Below are 20755 nucleotides of genomic sequence, written 5' to 3'. Positions count from 1 at the left end.
ATCCTTCACCCTAACAAGACTAGAGGTGTTTCTGCCTGCTGGAGGTGATCAGCAGGTTATCCTAAAGAGGCACAGTCACTGGGGCACCTGGAAGGCTCAGTCAGTTAAGCATTTGACTTCAGCTCTCATCTTGATTTCATTGGTTTGTGAGTTCAAGCCCTGTGTCTGGCTCTCTGCTGTCAGCACACAGCCTACTTCCAATCCTCTGCCTCTCCCCTCTCCTCACACTCACTCAAAAACTTTAAAAAAAAATGAAGGCACAATCATAACTTGAGACTTCCAGTCAAGTGGTCTTTGATGCCATGGATTTGAATTTTTAATGTTTTCTTCATTTCTGAGAGAGAGCATGAGCAGGGGAGGGGCAGAGAAAGAGGGAAATACACAATCTGAAGCAGGCTCCAGGCTCAGCTGTTAGTACAGAGCCCAACACGGGCCTCAAACTCACTAGCCATGAGATAACGACCTGAACCAAAGTCAGATGCTTAACCAACTGAGCCACCCAGGCACCCCTGACACCATGGATTTGAAACTGGTTTTGAGTCCTTAGGAATGCAGGGGCTTCGCCCAAAGTTACACTGAAATTTAGTGGCAAAGACAAGGAAAGATATGATAGTCTTCTGACTACTTGTCAGAGCTTTGATTTAGATCAACAAAACTCTTGATTAATCGTGATCTATCGAGGGTCAAAAATTGAATTAAAATATAATCTCTACCTTCAGAGAATTTAATAAGGGAAGCTGCCAGAAACAGTTTAGAATAACCCAGAGAGGGTGCACAAAGGAAGGGTCCTTGGCCTAGGTTGGGGGCACCTCAGGGGTAATAATCTTAAAGGGTTTCCCCATCTCCTCCTGCCACTCTGTTCACACTCCAGCCCCTGGGCCTCCTTTCAGTTCCTCTGCTGGTTTCCTTCCTGCCTCTGCTTTTTACCTATTAAGCTTCCTAGTGCTCAGTCCCCCTTTTGCTCAGCTGTTACACATCCTTCAGACCTTAGATAATATTTCCTCAAAAGATGCCTCCTGACCCCCAGTCTAAATCAGTTCCTCTTGTTAATATGCCCACATAGCACCCTATTATTATGATTACAGTGTCTAGTAATTATTGACAGTCCTCCTTTAGGCTGGTTCCCTGGTGGCAGTAACCAAGTCTGTCTGGCTCAGCAGGTAGCAGGTACTCAGTATTAAATGAATAATTAAAGTTAAACCAGATGATAAACTGGGCTTTGAAGGATATGTTGGAACTTAACAGGCAAAGGGGGTGGGGTCCGTGGATACGTACATCTGTATTGGTGAAACAATCTGAATGGGCAGTGTGTTTGGGGAGCTCCCTGAGCAGTTCTAAAGCATAGTTGGGGGGCATTACAGTGTGTCAACATTGTAGAGACTAGATCATTTTCAGATTATAATTAGAATGGGTATTGATTCTATAGTCCCTTTAGTTTTAATGTGTAATAGAAGTTAAAAATATTTTGGATAGAAACAAACCAACCTTTTAAACTTGCTTATTAACCACTCCAGTCCACGTAACATCTTGCATCTACAAATGTGTCAAAAGCTACTTAATTTGAGCAAAACACCACTTGAACTGTGCTCCTTCAGCCTCAGCAAGTGTGCCTCTGAGAGGTATGGCAAGCAAGTTTACAATTAACACCCAAAGGATTTCAAGGGCATACCCCCTCCATGCTCCACTGCTGAATGGAGCAAGTTCAACCTTAGCCCAGTGAATTCTGCTGAACTCTGTTCCTCTGTCACCTAGTTCCATAATCCCATGCTTGGTTTGTTTCCTCTCAGAGGCCAAGAGAACAATACAATTAATGAGTTAAGAACACCAGAGATAAAGTAAATGGCCCTGGAGCTGGAATCCTTAAATTACTATTTTGGGCTTAATTAAGTCCTTTTCAATTAAAAAAAGTTCATGATTTATTTATTTTGCAAAAGAGAGAGTCAGAGAGAATCCCAAACAGGCTCCGTGCTGTCGGCATGGAGCCCCATGCAGGGCTCGATCCTATGAACCGCAAAATCATGACCTGAGCCGAAATCCAGTTATCAGACGCTTAACCGACTGAACCACCGAGGCGCCCCTAAATCCTTTTCAGTTTTAAAAATTAGAATAATAGCTAGCACCAAATTCTCTGTTGGGAAAACATCACTTACAAACTGAATTTTAACCTCTAACAACATAGAGTTCTGTGGCAAGAACTAGAAAATGATCTCAGCCAACTGTGTATGTCCACAAAGAATCAAAATGGTCTTAAAAATTGAGTGTTTCCATCGTTAAATAAGTACTAACTAAAAAATAGATCAATAAATAAGCATTGCCTACATAGGTCTGGTTGAAATAATAGAACTCATCATGGTCAGCCTGAGAAAGTGGTGCCCTTTCCTGGATTTATGAGCATTACTATTATCTATTCAGTATTTGATATTCATTCCAGGCTCTAGAAAGGATGGGTGTCTTCCAGTTTCTCAAGTACACTGTACACACATGGTAATTTAATCACCTTTAAACATTGCACTTATTACATGTGCTCTTACTTAAAAAAAAAAAAAAGTGTAATTAGAAATGGGTGGGCTTTATAATTAGACCTGTATTTGAATTGTGCTCTGCTCTTGACTTCTTGTGAGTCATTTAACCTCTATTTGCTTCTTTTTTCTTATCTGTTAAACAAGGACAATAATGCCTACCTCTTCAGGTTGTAAGGATGAAATTTGACCTTGTAAGTTCCTTACCCTTACCGGGAAGTCTTTATATAAATGGTAGGTCTTTTACAGTGGGATCCTACTTTTTCATCGATAAACATTTAAGTCTTGGCATGGAAGGGCCTCAAAATGATTCCCTCTTCCCTACCCCCAAGATTTTCCTCTATTTGCTTCTCTCTGTGCACTTCATCAGGCAGTTAAAGGAACATTCCTTGCACATATCCTGTCTTCTTGACTCTATTTCCTTTGTTCAAAATACCTTTCCACGTTCACATTAGCCATCCAACTGGGCACCTCTTCCTTCTAAGTTCCTGGCATCTCATGAATGCTTCTAGATACACCATACCCCACAACAATCTCTCCCACTTGGACTATTCATGCCTACTATATACATAGAAAAGTTTCATGAAGCGTTTACTGTGTAAACACGCTCCAATATTTTCATTTTATTCTATTCTATTCTAAAACTTCTGCCTGAAACCCACTAAACCAAGTGATTGCATGACCTTACTAATGGATCGTGAATCCCAATCCAGAAGTTCACAACAATGAACTAGGTAAAATCCTTGAACTCCTTTTGCCTCTCCCTCCACTGCAGGGCAATCACTCAATTATTTATTACATTGAACTGAAAAATGGGTCACAAATTCAAGAGTCTGAGTAAGCAATATAATTGATTGAAAAAAGAGGGGTGTGAGAAGAATAGCCCAAACAGGGTGATAAATGATTTATGACCCTTGGCCTCAGTGTGGGGAATCTGGGGGGAGACCAGAGAACATAGGACATGTCTAAAGGAGATAGCTGCTATTCAACTCCAGACAGTTTCCACATGGAATGCCCAGATCCTTTGAATTTAGGACAAATGGCAAATTAAAAAATCTTTGTGCCATCTCCCAATTTTTAAATGTCAACTCATTTTATAATTTTTTTAATGTTTATTTTTGAGAGAGAGAAAGAGGGAAAGAAAGAGCAAACGGGGGAGGGGCAGAGAGGGAGGGAGACACAGAATCTGAAACAGGATCCAGGCTCTGTGCCTACGAACCTGGAGATCATGACCTGAGCTGAAGTTAGACCCTTAACTGACTGAGCCACCCAGGCGCCCATTAAATGTCAACTCATTTTAAAAATTTTAATGTGTCCATATACACCAAGACAATATATCCACCAGATGTGGACCTTGGCCTGCCAATTAGCAGCTTCTAAATTAAGAAGATTAACTTCAGTATGTTAACTATACTGGAAATAAAAAAGAAAGAAAAAGTTTCCAGGGAATCAAACTGAACTGTCTACATTTCAGAAAAACTGTGTCACTCTATTCTGACCTGCAGGTTTTTAGTTGTAGTTTGAAGCTAGGTATAAAGGTGAAAGATTATTTGCCTTGATAGAAATGTTCTTGCCTTAAGAAAAGGATTCCAATTCCCATCTTTTCCCAGCTATTTGGTTGCTCATCAACTCCATCTGGAGTGGCCTGTTACCACCAAGACTAAAATGTTACTTTCTTTGAACTCTGAATTTTTAGTGTCTTAGCAAAGGCCGGGTTTGTTCACTCACATATTGGTGGTGAATAAATAGCAAATCATTTTGTCCTGCATCCAATCACTTCTCCAAAGTCAGTTTTGTTGTGGTTGTCTTTGTTCCTGCCCAGCTGGAGCAGTGGATCTGAAAAATCAAATTGAGGAAATATTTTCTTAGGTAACATAAAAGTAACTACAAAATTTCTCACCCTAGCATGTGTGTAGGAGAGAGTGACTCACCCCTGAGAGTTAATTGGGGTTAATTATTAACCAGCCTGACTTGCCAAGGCAACAAAACATCTGGTATAACTTGCTTACTCTCAGACCGGGGGGTTGCGTCTGAAGCTCACCATTTTGAAACCGTGGTGTGTACCTTGCAACGTATGATTATTCAAAATGGGAGGGGACTGCGGAATGCTTGAGTAGGAATTAAGCTCACAATTAAGCCCTGGCAAGATGAAATCACACGTTGAGGAGAGAAAAAGTCCTTCTCTCCTCCAACTCACACGACAAATGGAGCCATCAGCAGTAAAGAATGGTGATTACCTTTTGCTCCTCTATTTTATTTCTTCCTATTTATATGCCAACCCTTTTTACCCAGGGCTCTCAATTGCCAAGGAGGCTGGATTTCTCAGTTTTGTTCAGTTAAATTGCTCAGGCCTGGTGTGTTTCCAGCACTGCAGGGGAGATTAGAATAAAAGCTGGAACACGCAGAAATGTAACGCCTTCTGTCCAGGGATTCACTGTGCCCTTCCTCAGCCTGCACTTAAATGTTAGGAGACGTCTACCTTTAATCTGCTAATATGGACTCCATCTCTCCTTTCTGAGATTCCCTAGGACAGTTCATTTCAGCTCACCCTAACCTTTTTTTCTCTTCATTCTGTATAGTAGGGTTTCTTGTTGGGGAATGCACATCTAACTGTGAACAGGATATGTAGGATGCAGTTTGGCCTGAACAGTTACCTTTAATGTTTATTTATTTTTGAGAGAGAGAGACACAGAGCGTGAGCAGGAGAGGGACAGAAAGAGAAGGAGACACAGAATCCGAAGCAGGCTGCAGGCTCTGAACTGTCAGCACAGAGACCAACGCAGGGCTCCAACTCACAAATGTGAGATCATGACCTGAGCCAAAGTCAGAGGCTTAACTCACTGAGCCACCTAGGTCCCCCCTGAACAGTTACCTCTAAATTAAGTATACCAACTATTTGAGCCAAGCTTTATACACTGTATCATATTTAATCTCCACACGATCCCCATTTTAAGAACAAGAAAGCAGGTTTGATGATGTAAAGAGACTTGCTGCCATTAAATCAAGTTTAACATGGTTGCTGGACAGACAGAACTGGGATTCAAACCGACCTATTTCCAAGGTTGCCTCTAATGAATAACTTCAAATACCAGCATCCTTTGCAATGCCTCACTGCGCAAACGCACACTGTCCCCTTGGGCCCAGCGCCTCGGTTCTTGGCCCGCATTCTTAATCCTAGCTGTTGGAAAGGAAACCCAATCAGATACCGCCTCTCCCTGCTCCCCGACCAATCGGAAGGCTGTTGCTAGCACACCCGTTATATTTTTAGCTCTTCAGTGTTCTGGACCCCTGTGGGTCCGCCGGGTCTCTCTGCTCGCGTGGAACACGCTAGGGGAGAGCGAGGGAGGAGTGGGAAGAGATGGGGAGGGAGGGAGGTGGAGAGGGAGGAAAAAGAAGAGGAGGAGTGGAGTAGGGCAAAACGGAGGGGGGCGTATATGTGACGCTCTGCCACTCGCTGACGCACGAGGCAAGTAGTCCCTGGAGGTGCCACAGGGGCTGAAGCGCTGGTGGGGGATGGGGGGGGGGGATGGGCGATTTCGGGCTCAGGCTCCCTCCCGCCTCCCTGTCCCCTTGGAGTTTGCCCTCCAGTCCGGCGTTTTCCTGCTGCAGTCAAGGAAAGCGCTTTTAACCCCCCCACGCTACCTTGGTCTCTGCCCTTGCCAAAAAAAAGTGATCAAGGAACAAACAAATGCAAACTGTTCGTAGCTGGAAACTTTTGGATTCCGCCACCCCACGTGGGTTCGGTGATTGCCGTTGGGCTGGAACCGTCTCGAATGAGAATAAAGGTTGGGGGGAGGGGAGAAAATTGGGGAATGGGCGATTGGGGAGACGACAACGCGCAAGCTTCCAGAGGCCCCTGATCTCGCCACCTGGCAGTCCAGTCCGCCTGTGACCTCACCTGGGCACAGCCCCCCTACCCCCAACTCCACGCCCCGCAGTCACAAAGTAGCCGAATGCGGGGGCCCGAGCGCGCGGGCCTGGCGCACCCCATCCAGGGCCAGGAAGCCCAGCTAGGTCTTGCAGCCTAAGGGACCGTCGAGTTGGGGACCCCGGCACCCCTAACATGGGCAGGCTCCAAGCCCCGCCGGCGGGAGCTCTTAATAGAAGAAATGTGGCTCTCTCTAGTGCCCAGTACAAGGGTCACCGGCCGGGAGAAAGCAAACGGGAGGATCCCCACAAGGGCCGAGCCCCGCCCGGGGCGGGCCGGGGAAGTGCTCGCGCGCCTGCGCGGAGCCGGTGTTGGCCTTCTCCGGTCGCGAGGTAATTGGGGGCCAGAGGCGGCAAGTGGAAGGTTAACGTGGCGCTAGGCTCCCTCGCCTCCCCTGCCTCCTGCTCAGTGTGCCTTGGCCCCGGTTTCCCCTTCGCCCTCCCTTCGACATTAGCATCCCCCGACGAGGCCCGAGGCGCTGGGAAGACTCGAGCCAGCCCGAATGTAGGAGCGAAACGTTTCTAAAGCTCGCGCCGTCCCGTCAAAGGACAGTAACTGGGACGGTGCGAGAGCCGTGGGGGGTGGTCGGACGGTTAGACGCCCAGACCCGGAGGGACTCGCCTAGGTGCCCTGGAGTAACGGGTTGGGCGACCGTCAGCGCCTGGGCAGGTGTAGGGCCCAAGCCACGGAAGTTGGGGGGAGAGAGTTACCCCTCCCCGCGACATCCATTCATCCAACACGTCTGAAGTGAACAACTTGGTTCCAGTTCAGGCCCCTGCCCTCCCGGAGCTCGCTGTCTACCTGGGGAGAAACACTGTACCCAATAAGCACACTTTCAAAGTGATCTGGGGCATGAAGAAAATAACTGTGGCACGGCGCTGTGATGGGGAGGGGAAGCGGACAGCGTTACAGGCCGGCCAAAGGCAGCTTTGCTGGCGTCTGGGCTGGGATCTGAGTGAGAAGAGGCCGGCCACGGGACGGCGGGCGAAAGGGGGCCGCGGAGCACCCCCGGGTGGCACACGGAGCTTCGGGCCGCGCTGCGCGAGGGGTTAGGCCTCCCGGCGTGCTGAGAAGTAGTCCCGGCTCGGCGCCCGGCCCCGCCCCTGCAGGGCGGAGGGACGCATCACGCAGGGGTGGGGAAGCCGGATCCATGCGCAGGGTTGCTAAGGGTGAAACTTTTCATTGACTTTGCTCACTTCGGGCCGGGGCGCGGGAAGGTGCGGGTCGTTGCCGGAGAGAAGCGAGTGGCTCGGGCGACGCGGGGCCAGAAGGGCAGGACCGCCCGCTGGCCAGAGCCCGGACCGTCCTCCGCCCTGCGACACGAGCCGCCCTTCGGTCCGACATCCCCGCGCCGTCGCCGCCGGCCGGCCCGCCCGCCTTCCGTCCCCCCTTGGCCGAGCCTGACCTCCAAAAAGCTGAAAGAATTATTATTGAGAATCATAGCCCCCAACTCCCTTACTTGCTCCCAACCTTCAACGAAGAAAAAGACCCATCAGCCTCCGGCCCGGCGGCGCCCGGGAAGGAAGAAAGAACGACCACCGTACCGCGCCCCGGACTACCCTGGAAGGGAGAAGCCACCCTGAACCGCCCCGCCGCCGCGGAGACCCGAGTGAGTGCGTGGGGGGCGTGCGGGCGGGGGAACCCTCGAGACGCCTTCCTTCACCTCGGTCCCACTCCGCTCTTCGCTTTGCTGGACGCTGCACGTTGCTGTCGCGCCCCCACCCTGACGACTGGCCAACATTTTCCTTTCTCCTTCCACCTCCCCTGTAGAACCCCCCCCCCCCGTTTCCCCCGGTGCTCCTCTCTAGGTTCGGAGTGTGGCCCCCTCCTGGGTGGGGTGCATTTCCTCCCCTCTCCGCCTCCCTCAGTTCTTCATATCGTAGAGACGCGGTAGATTTTTCCTTGATCTCCCCCCCCCCCAAAAAAAACATAACTTCCGCCACCATTAAATGAATCAGGAAAGAAGGGGACCCAGGCCTTGTTTTTCTGCTTCTTGTCCCGTGTGTGGGGAAGGGGGTGGTCATAATTAATAGGGTTTATTTCTGGGCCTGTGGAGCCGAGAGGTGGAAGGTGGACATCCCCTTTTGGACCGGTCAGTGGTGACTGTCTCCTGGCCCCTGAACCAGAATTCACCATTTTGGCCTGAGCTCTTTATCCTCTTTAGTGTTTTAAGGGAAAACTGTGCAGGGAGGGGGTAAGTACCTTTACAGCAATACCAAGTGAGTGGATTCTGATTGATCCTGGTGAGGTACCTGGGAGGAAGAGCCCTACTTTTAAGCTCCTTCCCCTCGTGTCCAGAGGATGGACTGTGCCCTTGAACAGAGAGGTGGGGGGAGGAGGGGCAGCTGGCAGGGCTTTTCCCACCCCGCAGAAGAACCAGAACCCTACAAAGTAGGCTTCAGGTTGGACCAGCGAAGGGGTTCTTGGGTGCCTGCTCAGTATCTTAACCTTTCTTTTTCTCCTTCCTGTCCACCCTACCCTGGGAGTGAGTCCCTCATCTTTGATTTTCCAGCAGAAAAGCACTGCTATTGCTTTCTTGGGCGCCTGCCCCATCCCCCTCTTAAGCAGTGGGAGAAAGAAGCTTGTGTGGGAGGGAGGATTAGGGAGGTTTAACACTGTTGGGGAGCTTTGCCGAGGATCTGGTAAGTCTGGTCATAGAGCAGGCCTTGCAATGGGAGGGGACTCACAAACAATTTCAAGTATTAGAATATGTTGTTCAAGTGTCAGATGTACGGTTTTTCCTTTCCTGCCCAGGAACCTTTTCCCATTTCCCTGGCTGGGTCTAGTTACTCTGAGTTGGATTAAAAGAGGGGTGAGGCTTGGGCCCTGCTGGCTTGGGGCCTTTTGATTGTCGGCCCGGCTCCTCCCCGCAGCTTAACTGGGAATTTCTTTGGCTGAGAGGACGGGAGAACTGGGTTTAGTTCCTGCCTTCCCTGGCTCTGGGGGTCCTGGAGCTGAGCCCGCTGGGCATTAAGTGAAAAGGCTTTTTTTTTTTTTCTTTTTTTTCTTTTTTTTCTTTTTGAATTCACTGTCCCTACAGCAACTCCACAAGGAGACCACCCAGCCCAAGGAATACAGATTAAGTGGCAGTGTTGGGTGAGGCGCCGGGGGGTGGAGGGGGGGGGGAGGGGGGATGGGAGGGGTGACCTTTATCTGTCCCACCCACCGCCTTCACCCGGAAAAAAACTCACTAGGAGATCTTTAATTCAACAGTCATGAGAGGCAGTGAAGAAAAAGAGGAAGGGGTGGGGAGAATTCAGCCTTGAGGCCAAGACGCGAATACAGTGGGGTGGTACAATACGAGGAGTAGGCCTTATGGGTAGAATTTATATAAAATGTATTAGGCGGTGGGCGGGGTGGGGGGGCGTCCGCCCCAGCGCGCATGTGCATCGGAAACTTTTCCTCGGTTCTCGGGACCTCGGCCAGCTCCCCTTACCGGGCATGCGTGATTAGCTGGCTGAACCTTCGCAAAGCACGAAGGGAAGTGTAGTGTACACAGAAAGTAGGTCACTTGCTCCAACGTGAGTATGAGGTTTCTGAGGACTACAATTCCCAGGGTACAGAGCGTGCCTTCGCTGCCGGCCTACGTTGGAGTTACAGTGAAATCTTCCTGGCTTCGGAGTAATGGAGTGCCCCAGAAAGGGCCTTCTTAGTCTGAAGAGTTGGGCTTGCACAGTCCATGTTTGAGGGACATGGTGGAGACTCTGGCTGGGGTATTGCGGTCAGTCAGCCCAAGTCCTGGAAGCCCTTCAACCATACCCGCCGGTCCTGTCATTGCGGGGTGGGGCCGGGCGGTCCCACTGAGCCGGCTCTCCTGGGCATCCGGTTTGTGGCACCTGCTGGCCTTGTCAAAACTGAGGGCCCCTCCTCCCTGACTCCTCTCTCCAGACTCTTTTCAGACTCTTTTGAATCTGATAGCGCTTCAGTTGTAGGACTATTCCGATGTTAGGGCTTGAGGTGCCTGGATTTTTTTTTTTTTTTTTTTTAATGTTTATTGATTTTTGAGAGACAGAGAGAGACAGAGTGCAAGCCGGGGAGGGGCAGGGAGAGAGAGGGAGACACAGAATCTGAAGCAGGCTCCGGGCTCTGAGCTGTCAGAGCAGAGCCCAACTCGAGGCTCTAACCCAAGAAGCCTGAGATCATGACCTGAGCCCAAGTTGGACACTTAACAGACTGAGCCACCCAGGTGCCCAAGGTGCCTGGATATTTTTATAGGTTCTCGTGGTTTAGGGACCTGAGGATTTCTGTCACCATTATCCCTCCTTTTCCTCTTTAAACGTAGCTGCTTTTCTTCATAAAAATCCTCCATAGCATATTTGTCGTAAGTTCTTTCTGGAATCACCATTACCACATCACTGACTGCAGCAGCCGCCTTTCTTACCTCATTTTTGTCCTTAAGCACTCTTTAAAACACAAGTCAGCACAAGGGATCTGAACCAGAGATTAATTTTGCTGTTGGAAATAAAAAGTGAAGGAGAATAAGAATCTAACGGAATTTGGACAGAATTTACTCTCACGTTTTCAACTTTCTAATATATTAACAAAAGATAGATTTTGCTATTGTTAAATACTTAGCATTGGATTTGGGGGGGTGTTTGCTTGGGTTTGTTTTTACTTCTACTTTTTGCCACCGTTCTGTCCTTTTGCACGTGAGTGAGGGTTGGAGGAGATCTTCGAGTCCTTCCTTGCCTCCTAAATCTACTTGTTCCTTGTGTCGAAGAGTAGTTATTGCCAAGCTTTCTAATCTTACCACATTTTTATGAATATTTTATATATAAGCTCTAGAATTTGCCCATAGCCTTAAAAAAAAAAAAAATGAACAAACTCATCTGATTGGTCATTCTTATCTTTAGTTAAAGACAAGACAGCATCAGTGCTTTAATCCTCTGTTCCATAAGCTTCTTGAAGTCAAAATTAGAGCCTGAGCTGATAGAGCAGAAAATCTCATTCTGGTTGTCCAGCATTTTTGAAAGGTTCCACCCCACAGCCATCTGGCCTGTCCTGTTCTCCAATTAAAGAGGCAAAGACGGCATTATGTGCTTCCTTATTTGTGTAGCAGCATCACTGAGGTATAAATTGGTGTGCAGCTTTAGTTGCTTATGCTGCAGAAAATGGTTAGCTAGGCAGGGCTGATGACAGTGGTTCTATTGTATTTTGGGGTGGGAGGCTTATTTCCCAATGACTTTGGCCTGCATTTAAAATGCTCCCATTTTGGGGCACCTGGGTGGCTCAGTCGGTTAAGCGTCTGACTTCGGCTCAGGTCATGATTTTGAGGTTCCTGAGTTTGAGCCCCACGTCAGGAGCTGTCAGCACATGCTCATGCTGTCTCTCTCTCCCCCCAAAATAAATAAACAATAAAATTGTTTTTTTTAATGTTTACTTATTTTTGAGAGACAGACAGAGCATGAGAGGCGGAGGGGCAGAGCTAGAAGGAGTCACAGAATCCAAAGCAGGCTCCAGGCTCTGAGCTGTCAGCACAGAGCCCAACGCGGGGCTCAAACTCACAGGCTGTGAGATCATGACCTGAGCTAAAGTTGGACGCTTCACTGACTGAACCACCCAGGCGCACACCCACTTTTTTTTTTTTTTTTTTTTAGTTTATTTTTGAGAGAGAGAGAGAGAGAGAGAGAGAGAGCACTAGCAGGGGAGGGGCAGAGAGAAAGAAGGAGAGAGAGACACACAATCTGAAGCAGGCTCCAGGCTCCGAGCTGTCAGCACGGAGTCCGACATGGGGCTCGAACCCACAAGTGGTGAGATCATGACCTGAGCCAAAATTGGACAGTTAACTGACTGAGCCACCCAAGCACCCCCCAAAAAATTTTTTAATGCTCCCATTTGGGGCGCCTGGGTGGCTCAGTCAGTTAAGTGTCGACTCTTGATTTTGGCTTAGGTCATGATCTCATGGTTCATGAGTTGAAGCCCCACGTCAGGCTCTGTGTTGTCAGCAAAGGGATTCTCTCTCTGTCCCCTCTTTCTGCCCCTCTCCTGCTCGTGCTCTCTCTGTCTTTCCCTCTCAAAATAAATAAATAAATAAACTTAATACATAAATAAAAATGTTTTTAAAAGTAAAACAAAATGGTCCCATTGTGAAGATGAACTTTTAAGGGGAAGTTAACTTGGAAGTTACATATGCAGTAAAGTTTGAGGAGGCCTAGAGAGGTGTAGGAGGCCCCTTGGTCTGCTATACCAAGAGGCCATGTGGTGCTTTGGGAGAAGAGTAACATCATATTTAAGTCTGTTTTACTTTTAAAAACACTTTGAAAACCTTGTCTTTAACTCAAGGCCTATTCTTGGGAACCAGTGCCAACTTGCTTCACACCTTTGTAATCTCCTCCATGTAGGACACCTCTGGTGGCTGCTATGGCCCTTACAGACTTCCATTCCTGGAGGCTAGCCTTGCATCTGGTGATGAACGCAATCCTTACCAACAGAAGACCCTCTACCGTTACCATTTTTTTTCCTCTTTTAACCTAGAAGGACTCTGTTGACTTGGCATGTGACCCTCTGCTCAGACCTGAAATGAGGGTGGGATAGCCAGTGTTATGTGATGCTCCAGATTGATCCAGTGCTGCTTCTCTGATACTCACCCCAGAGAGCTTTTGCCTGAGGATCCAGTCCTAACAGTACCCCTAGGAGCCATGGCCCCAGTCCTGAGAATTACAAGGAAGTAAGCCGGGGCAGGTGTTCAGAAAACTTAGGATCCTCAAATGAAGAATTAGCAACTGATTATTCTCTGCTGGACCCAGAAGGGATTTATATTTATTTATTTACTTAAAAAAATTTTTTTAAGAGCGACTCTTTTAATTTTTTTAAATGTTTATTATTGAGAGAGAGCATGAGTGGGGGAGGGGCAGAGAGAGAAGGGGACAGAGGATCCTAAGCAGGCTCACACTGACAGCAGTGAACCTGACGCGGGGCTCAAACTCACGAACCGTGAGATCATGAACTGAGCCGAAGTTGGACACTCTACTGAGCCATGCAGGCGCCCCTATTTACTTACTATTTTAAGTAGGCTCCAAGCTGCACATGGAGCCCAAGGTGGGACTCAAACTCATGACCCTGATATCAAGACCTGAGCTGAGATCAAGAGTGAGACACTTAATCAGCTGAGCCACCAGTCACCACCAGAAGGGATTTTAATCAAAATCTAGCCCCACATCTATCACAGGGCAAAGATGCCCTTGATGGATCATGGATTAGTCTTGTCTCTGTGCTGAGCTCAGCAGCACATTCTCACCCAGAGGCTTGGCTAGAAACATGTTCTGGCCCTGCTGGACCTCGAAGGTGGTCCTTTTCAGTCTTCTCACAGCATGAGCCTGGAGCTGCCCTTGTGGAGAAAGTGGGACTAGGATCACTGGCTCTCGGGACTTTACAGATCATCTTCCTGAGACACGAGGCTGGCCCAGACCTCAGAAATAAACCTTTTTGACCTCTGTGGGAGCTGGCTGTGAGAGAATCCCAAAATAACAATCTGAGTGTTTATCTTGGGCTGTCTCCTCTCCGGGGATCTCCAAACACTTGATAAATCCAATCCGATGCCAAGGACAGGTGGTCAGACAGTCCCCAGGAGACTGAGTGATGATGGGTCCCCAGCTGGAGACTGCAGGGTGATGGAAAATTTCTTCTCTTTGCTGCCCTCATCACCTGCACTCCAGCCAGAAGTGTAGAGATTCCCTCAGGCCACACCAGTGCTGTTCTTAAGGATTTTTTGGCCTACAGGGCTTTGCTTCCCTCTCATTTCCTCTGCTTCCCTGGGACGGCCCCCTCGTCAGCGTTCCCTTGTTGGTCCACACCTCTAGTTAATGCAGGTCTTGACTTCTTCCTAGGGATCAAGTTCTCGTCTCCATTCTTGGAGACGGCCTACACGGAAATGCACCTTTTGGTTACGCTGTGGCGTTCTTGCATCAGTTCTGCAAACCCAGAGTGAGCCAGAGGGCGTACATACTCAGGGAGCCCAGGATGACAAATTGGATGTGACTGGAGTCCAAGCCCCCACTGAAAAGTTGGCAGTGCTGCTTCCTGTTCAGTGATCTGTATCCCTTTCCATTTAAGGAGAAAAACTAAGGATTTTACACTTATATCTTGGCCTGTGACAGTTTGGGAGCACGACTTCACCAAGATGTTACAGAGATACATTAGCAAGAGCCTTCTCTTCTCCAGCTGAATTAGGGGCTTCTTTTTTTTTTTTTAAATAGCAGTTGTATAGTGTGACCCGGCTTCTCAAAATAGTGGAAGCCACAGCACTCCTTTAAAATTACTTGAATTCTTTAGAATTACTTGAAAAACAGTAGCTCATTTTATCAAGTCTTTACTAGCTACCAGGTTCGGCATAAGACAGTTGACATCTTTGAGCTAACTTCATCTCCATGATGACCTTATGTTACTGATGAAACTAAGGCTGAGAAAAAAAGTGGCTCGCTCTCAGTCACACAATTAAGCTGGTCACTGGTGGAGCGGAAAATGGGACCCTGAGTATATGTGGCCCGAAGCTGGTGCTTTGTGCCTTTTGCCATTGAACCCCCTACCCTCTGGGCTTTCTGCATAATCTACTCATGATGCCCTTTGTTCTCATTTCTCAGAGCTCTCTGGAGCCCAAGGCTGCCTATCTTACGTCACCTGCCACTGCCCTTGGTTTGCACTCTTGCCGTGAGCTGACTCGCCACCTAGGAGAGCAAGGACCATGCAGCTGGAGATCAAAGTGGCCCTGAACTTTATCATCTCCTACTTGTATAATAAGCTGCCCCGGCGCCGGGCAGACCTGTTTGGGGAGGAGCTCGAGCGGCTCTTGAAAAAGAAATATGAAGGCCACTGGTACCCTGACAAGCCACTGAAGGGCTCTGGCTTCCGCTGTGTTCACATCGGGGAGATCGTGGACCCCGTGGTGGAGCTGGCCGCCAAGCGGAGCGGCCTGGCAGTGGAGGATGTGCGGGCCAATGTGCCTGAAGAGCTGAGCGTCTGGATCGACCCTTTCGAGGTGTCCTACCAGATCGGTGAGAAGGGGGCAGTGAAAGTGCTGTACCTGGATGACAGCGAGGGCTGTGTTGCACCAGAGCTGGACAAGGAGTTCAAGAGCAGTTTCAACCCTGATGCCCAGGTCTTCGTGCCCATCGGCAGCCAGGACAGCTCCCTTTCCAACTCCCCGTCACCATCCTTCGGCCAGTCACCCAGCCCCACTTTCATCCCCCGCTCCGCCCAGCCCATCACCTTCACCACTGCCTCCTTCGCTGCCACCAAGTTTGGCTCCACCAAGATGAAGAAGGGGGGTGCGGCAGCAAATGGCGGGGGCATGGCCGGCGGCGGGGCAAGTGGCCAGCAGCCTCCCCAGCAGCAGCCCCGCATGGCCCGCTCTCCCACCAACAACCTGCTGAAGCACAAGAGCCTCTCTTTGTCTCTGCACTCGCTGAACTTCATTGCGGCCAACCCGGCCCCTCAGTCCCAGCTCTCCCCCAATGCCAAGGAGTTCGTGTACAACGGGGGCTCTCCCAGCCTCTTCTTTGACGGGGCCGATGGCGGGGGCAGTGGGGCCGGCACGTGCAACAGCAGCGGCTTCGACGTGGCCCAGGTATTTGGAGGCGGCACCAACAGCCTCTTCCTGGAGAAGACCCCCTTCGTGGAAGGCCTCAGCTACAACCTGAGCACCATGCAGTACCCCAGCCAGCCCTTCCAGCCGGTTGTGCTGGCCAACTGACCGCCCACCCGCCACGGGGCCAGGAGCGCCCAAGACCACAGAAAAGAGAAAGGAAAAGAAAGGCCAAAAAAAGAGGAAAAGAAAAATACACAAAAAGATTTCCAGTCTTCGCACTCTGGCTTCTAGAAAAAAGATCCGGTCCAGGCATGGAGTGGGAGGGGGCTCCTGAAGCACCGAATCTGTTTAACTCAACCCCCTGCTGCTTTCCTGCCTGCCTCTGATTTATTTGATTGGTTTGGGTTTTATATATTTTTTTTTTCTTTTTTCTTTCTTTCTTTTTTTTTTTTTTTACATGTAGTTTTCTATATAACATCTTTAATTAGTGGCTTCCTGTGCTAAGAATGGTCCAGATGTGAATTGCTGCTCCCTGATCCCTCCCTCCCTCCCTCCCTCACACTGTTGAGGATCGCGTGTCCTCTCTCACAGGGAAGGAAGAGCCGGAAGAGGCGCAGCTGGGGCCTGACCCTGCCCAGAGCAGGGAGAGGCTGCCTTGTGTCACTGCCTCTATCACCCAGCTATCCTTTTACTCAAAGCCATCCAACCTCAGAGGGCCTTCTTGGGCCCTGCCACCCAAATAGGTCTGACCCCCGCACCCACCCCCCCTGCCTCTCAGGCCTGAGACACGGGGAGCTGCTGACTGGCGACTTGACACCCTCCCACTAGAGCTGATGTCTGTGACTCCAGGTAGCAGTCTGTCTGGTGGAACTGCTTTCATCTCTGTCCTGTGTTCCCAGGCCACCATCCCCATCTGGCTCGGACTGTCATCATGGCCCTGGAGACCCATCCGTTGACACATGTGGCTCTTCATGCAGCCCCTTGTTCCCGGGGCCTGAGGTTGTGGGTAACGGGGCGGGGGGGGGGGGGGCAGGTGTGGGTGTGTGTGTGCGCGCGCGTCCATGTGCGTGGTTTGCTGTCCTGTTTTAAAGGATTCCAAGCCATGTGAAACTCCCCCTGCCCCCCCCCCCCGACATGATTCCAGGTTGCAGCAAGTGCTTATTTATGTAGGAGGTTGGGGAATGGGCCGGGCGGGTGGTCAGTCCTTTTGTAGGGTGGGTCATGTGGTGGGGTGAGACTGCGGCTGAGCCTAAGACACTCCCAGGGGAAAATACTGCAGAAGGAACTGGTTTCCAGACTGCGGAGGGATCTGCACTTTTGTTTTTGACCAAAAAAAAAAAAAAAAAAAAAAGAAAGAAAAAAAAGGGTTAGCTGTGAGGGGCTGAGGGAATACCAGCCCCTGATGCCTAAGAGAAGTCCCTGGACTCAGATCCTCCTATTTGGTGACCTTAACCCAGGGTGGGAGCCGCTCACCTGAGCACCCTGGAGGGGGGGTGGGAGTTTGGGTCAGTGCCTACAGTGGGCAGTCCTGAGCCTTCAATTGAGACTAATTAGTCTTTTGGTTGTAGATGTTATTTTAGTATGTTTCTGCCCCTGCCTGCATGAGAACTTCTTGGTACCTCTTGGCATCCCCTCTTACTGGCTGACCCGGTCCCACTTGGCCTTGATGCCGTGAGGAGTGGTTTCCCGGGTAGGCCAGGTTGGACAGGCATTTGACTATGGCAGGCGGTGTGTGTGGATTATAAGAGAGCACCAGCTCCTGCCTCTGCCAGAAGAGGAGATGTTTCTCCCACCCAACCCTAGTGAACCAGCTTTCACGCGCTGATGCTTTGGCTGGTGGGCCACATGGCGGCAGGGCCCCCGTCACCAAAAAGTACCAAAGCCCTTGGCACCCCACCCCACCCCCACCTCCTCAGTGACCCCCCAAGTGGGCAACCGCTGTGGCAGTGGGTCCGGCCCAGACAGACACTGCCAGCCTCCCCTCCCTGCAGTGGGCACCAGCTCTACCTCCCCCAGCGGGGCAATGCCCTGGCTCCTCAGCCCGGTATCCTCTGTCCCCTATGCTTCTCAGGGGCCAGCCCCATCCGGGCCACCCTCTCCCTAGCCCTCAGCTCCCGCGCAAGTGACAGGCCCAGGCAGATCGCTGCTCTCTGGGAAAGGTTGGATGCTGCCTTATTTATGCCCTCTTCCAGCCCCCCTTTCCCTCACTCACGTGCACAGGTACCTACCACCCCCCAGTCAGCTTGTTTCTCACCACATCTAGGGAGAGGGGGAGACCGACCCCTTAGTGTCTTTTGAAATACAGAGAAAAATGTTTGTTCAGGAGCATGGCTCCAGTGCTGGACTCTTGGGCCCGGTTCAGTCTGTCTCGTCTCAGATCTAGGCATTTTTGCTTCAATTTTATTTTTTTTAAGGAAACAAAAACAAAACTCTGCACTAATTTACCTGGTTTCGTAGGAAAACTTTTTTTTTATTTTTTACATTTTTTGGTGTCCGTTTGTATTGAATAATTTGCTACATTTGTAAAATGTAAGAGGTATATATAATATATGTATATTTCTAACGTAAAAAACGTAATTTTTTTCTTTTCGAGATTTTTTCTTAAGAGGAGAGAAACGATATTTTTTCAGGAAAAACAAACTTTAAAATAAAAAAAGAGGAGAATTAAACCTATTTCTCCCCTTTCCCCATCCTCTCTCTGTCTGTCCCTCTTTCCCAGGAATAAATCAAAAGGTGGATCGTCTTGTAAAGAATGTAAACTCTTAGTCCAGAATGATGTATTTTTCTCGATGCAGTGAGCTATAGATTCTCTAGTTTGACCCCTAGGGATGGGAAGGAGGGCATTGAGGCAACGTGGAGAGGAGCTTGGGGGAGCAGGGTAATGAACTTGTTTTCTTTAGTGAAGGAGGAATACAATCAAGCGTTTTGTATTCAGAATGTTGTGCAATATTTTGGAATGGGACATTGGTGTGTTTAGAGATTTAGTTTAAAAACAAAACAAAAAGATTGATCAAATCTGTACAGTTTATATTGTTCCAGATTTTTTTAAGTTTGTATTAAAAGCATGATATATAATAGCCTTCTGCTTGCTCCTGGCTTGTTTTATTCGGGGGCCCCTCTTAGGATGGAGAACGTGGGAGCAACCCAGCCTCCGTTGGCTTCAAGAGACCATTGGTCCTCCTGACCTGACCCCTTAGGAGGGCCCACGTGCCACAGGCCCCTTTTGACCACCTGTCCCATCAACCCAGGATGTGGAGTCCCCACTTCCAAGGGTTCTTTTCCACTGGAAGTAGGCTCCCCGAGGTTGGGAACTGCCCAGGCTCCCTCTGCTGATAGGTTGCGGAGCCAGTACTGGCAACAGAGCCCTGAGAACAGGATAACTTCGTGGCTTTTTTAGGAATGGCCTATTCCTCGGAGGCCGAAGGAGGGATCGGCCTCCAGCCTGCTCTAGATCTAGTATTTGCCGACCTCAGACCGCTAGACCCTTAGAGGTGGGTAAGGATGAGAAGAGCCACCTAAGTCTGGTTCTGTCCAAAAACCTGGTTCTTGGATTCTGGCCCTTCTCTTGGCTGGGCAGTTCCAGAGCCTGGGGCTGGGGAAGAACTCAGCCACCTCCTCCCCGCAGGGCCGGCCTGTATAATGCCGTGCATCACCGGGGAAACCACTTCCTTTGGGTACCTCCCTGGCCGGCCGTGGCCCCCAAGTTGAAGAGGGCATCCAGGTATTCAATGAATCTTTGACCCTCATAGCAACCTGGGGATAGAGGTGTTACCTCCACAGTACAACTGAAAACAGGGCTCTGAGGTGGATTACCTGCTCAATTCACGAGACTAGTACAATGGGAAGCTGGAATAGTGTGTAACATTTTCACGTAGAGTCGTGAGAACTGCTATAGAAGTGTAACACTGGTAGAGGGGACAGGAGGGTGGACCTTGCCACTTCAAGGCTGGGACAGGGGGCGGGCAGTTCTGGGGCATCAGTGGGATGGGGGTCTCCTCCGGTGCCCTGCTTCCCAAACTGGCCAGCACTGATCCCTCCCTATCTGAGTGTGTGAACTAGGCCTAGAAGCTCTCGGGCCAGACCCCGAATCTCTACACGGGGTCCCAGGAGCTCTTGCTGTCTGGCCCCTCCACGGGCCACTTTTCCACAGAGCCTGTCAGGCAGAGGGAGGCCCCTGCTCGGGATGCCCAGGCCTTTGCCAGCCGGAAGTCCGCTCCCAGGGGTCCCACTTTCCTGCTGGGAGAAGCCCAGCCTCTCCCTCTGACCCTGTGTACAGGCTACCCATCCACCTGGGGGCCCCGGGGCCCCTGGCACACTCATTTCTATTTATGCTGATATAAAGCATCTAGCACAGGTCTTGCCATAGCAGGTACCCGTGGTCCCCATTCCCATTCCCTGCACGTGTGCCAGAGCTGACCTGCCTGAGGGAGCCCCGGCTCAGTGCCGAGACCGCCTTCTGGGTCGAGAGAATGGTAATTCCAGATTCACACAACCCCCCAAATTCTCCACGGCACGGGCAAAGAAAGGATTTCTTCATACATTCATGCCTTCATTTATTCACTAAATGCTCACTGGCTCTTGAGGGGTGGAGTGCGGGGAAAGGGCTGCCTGGGGTCCCTGCCCTACCACAGAGAAAGAAAAAGCATTCATTCTGGTACACTCAGCTCCTCGGGAAGAAGGCACATTTATTCACGTGACAAACCTTCCGTGAACACCCACTGTCCATCCCGGGAGCACAGGTGAGACAGTTACAGGCCAGGTGAGCCCAGGGTGGGTGAGAGCTGA

General features: G+C 49.9%; 1 protein-coding gene across 1 annotated transcript; it reads left to right on the top strand.

Annotated features, from left to right (window-relative positions):
- The first annotated feature begins 6149 nt into the window (after positions 1 to 6149).
- On the top strand, positions 6150 to 19049 carry TOB2 (transducer of ERBB2, 2). Its single transcript, XM_047864835.1, has 2 exons — positions 6150 to 8056; positions 15027 to 19049. Exon 2 carries the CDS (start codon positions 15128 to 15130, stop codon positions 16133 to 16135), a length of 1008 nt encoding a protein of 335 aa, XP_047720791.1. The 5' UTR covers positions 6150 to 8056; positions 15027 to 15127; the 3' UTR covers positions 16136 to 19049.
- Positions 19050 to 20755: the final 1706 nt, after the last annotated feature.

The sequence above is a fragment of the Prionailurus viverrinus genome, chromosome B4, assembly GCF_022837055.1.
Source record: "Prionailurus viverrinus isolate Anna chromosome B4, UM_Priviv_1.0, whole genome shotgun sequence".
Lineage (NCBI taxonomy): Eukaryota > Metazoa > Chordata > Mammalia > Carnivora > Felidae > Prionailurus > Prionailurus viverrinus.
This window is presented reverse-complemented; position numbering and strand designations above follow the sequence as displayed.

Excerpts from the sequence above, each read along its gene's own strand:
- TOB2 (XM_047864835.1), top strand. The coding sequence starts at position 15,128 with ATGCAGCTGGAGATCAAAGTGGCCCTGAACTTTATCATCTCCTACTTG.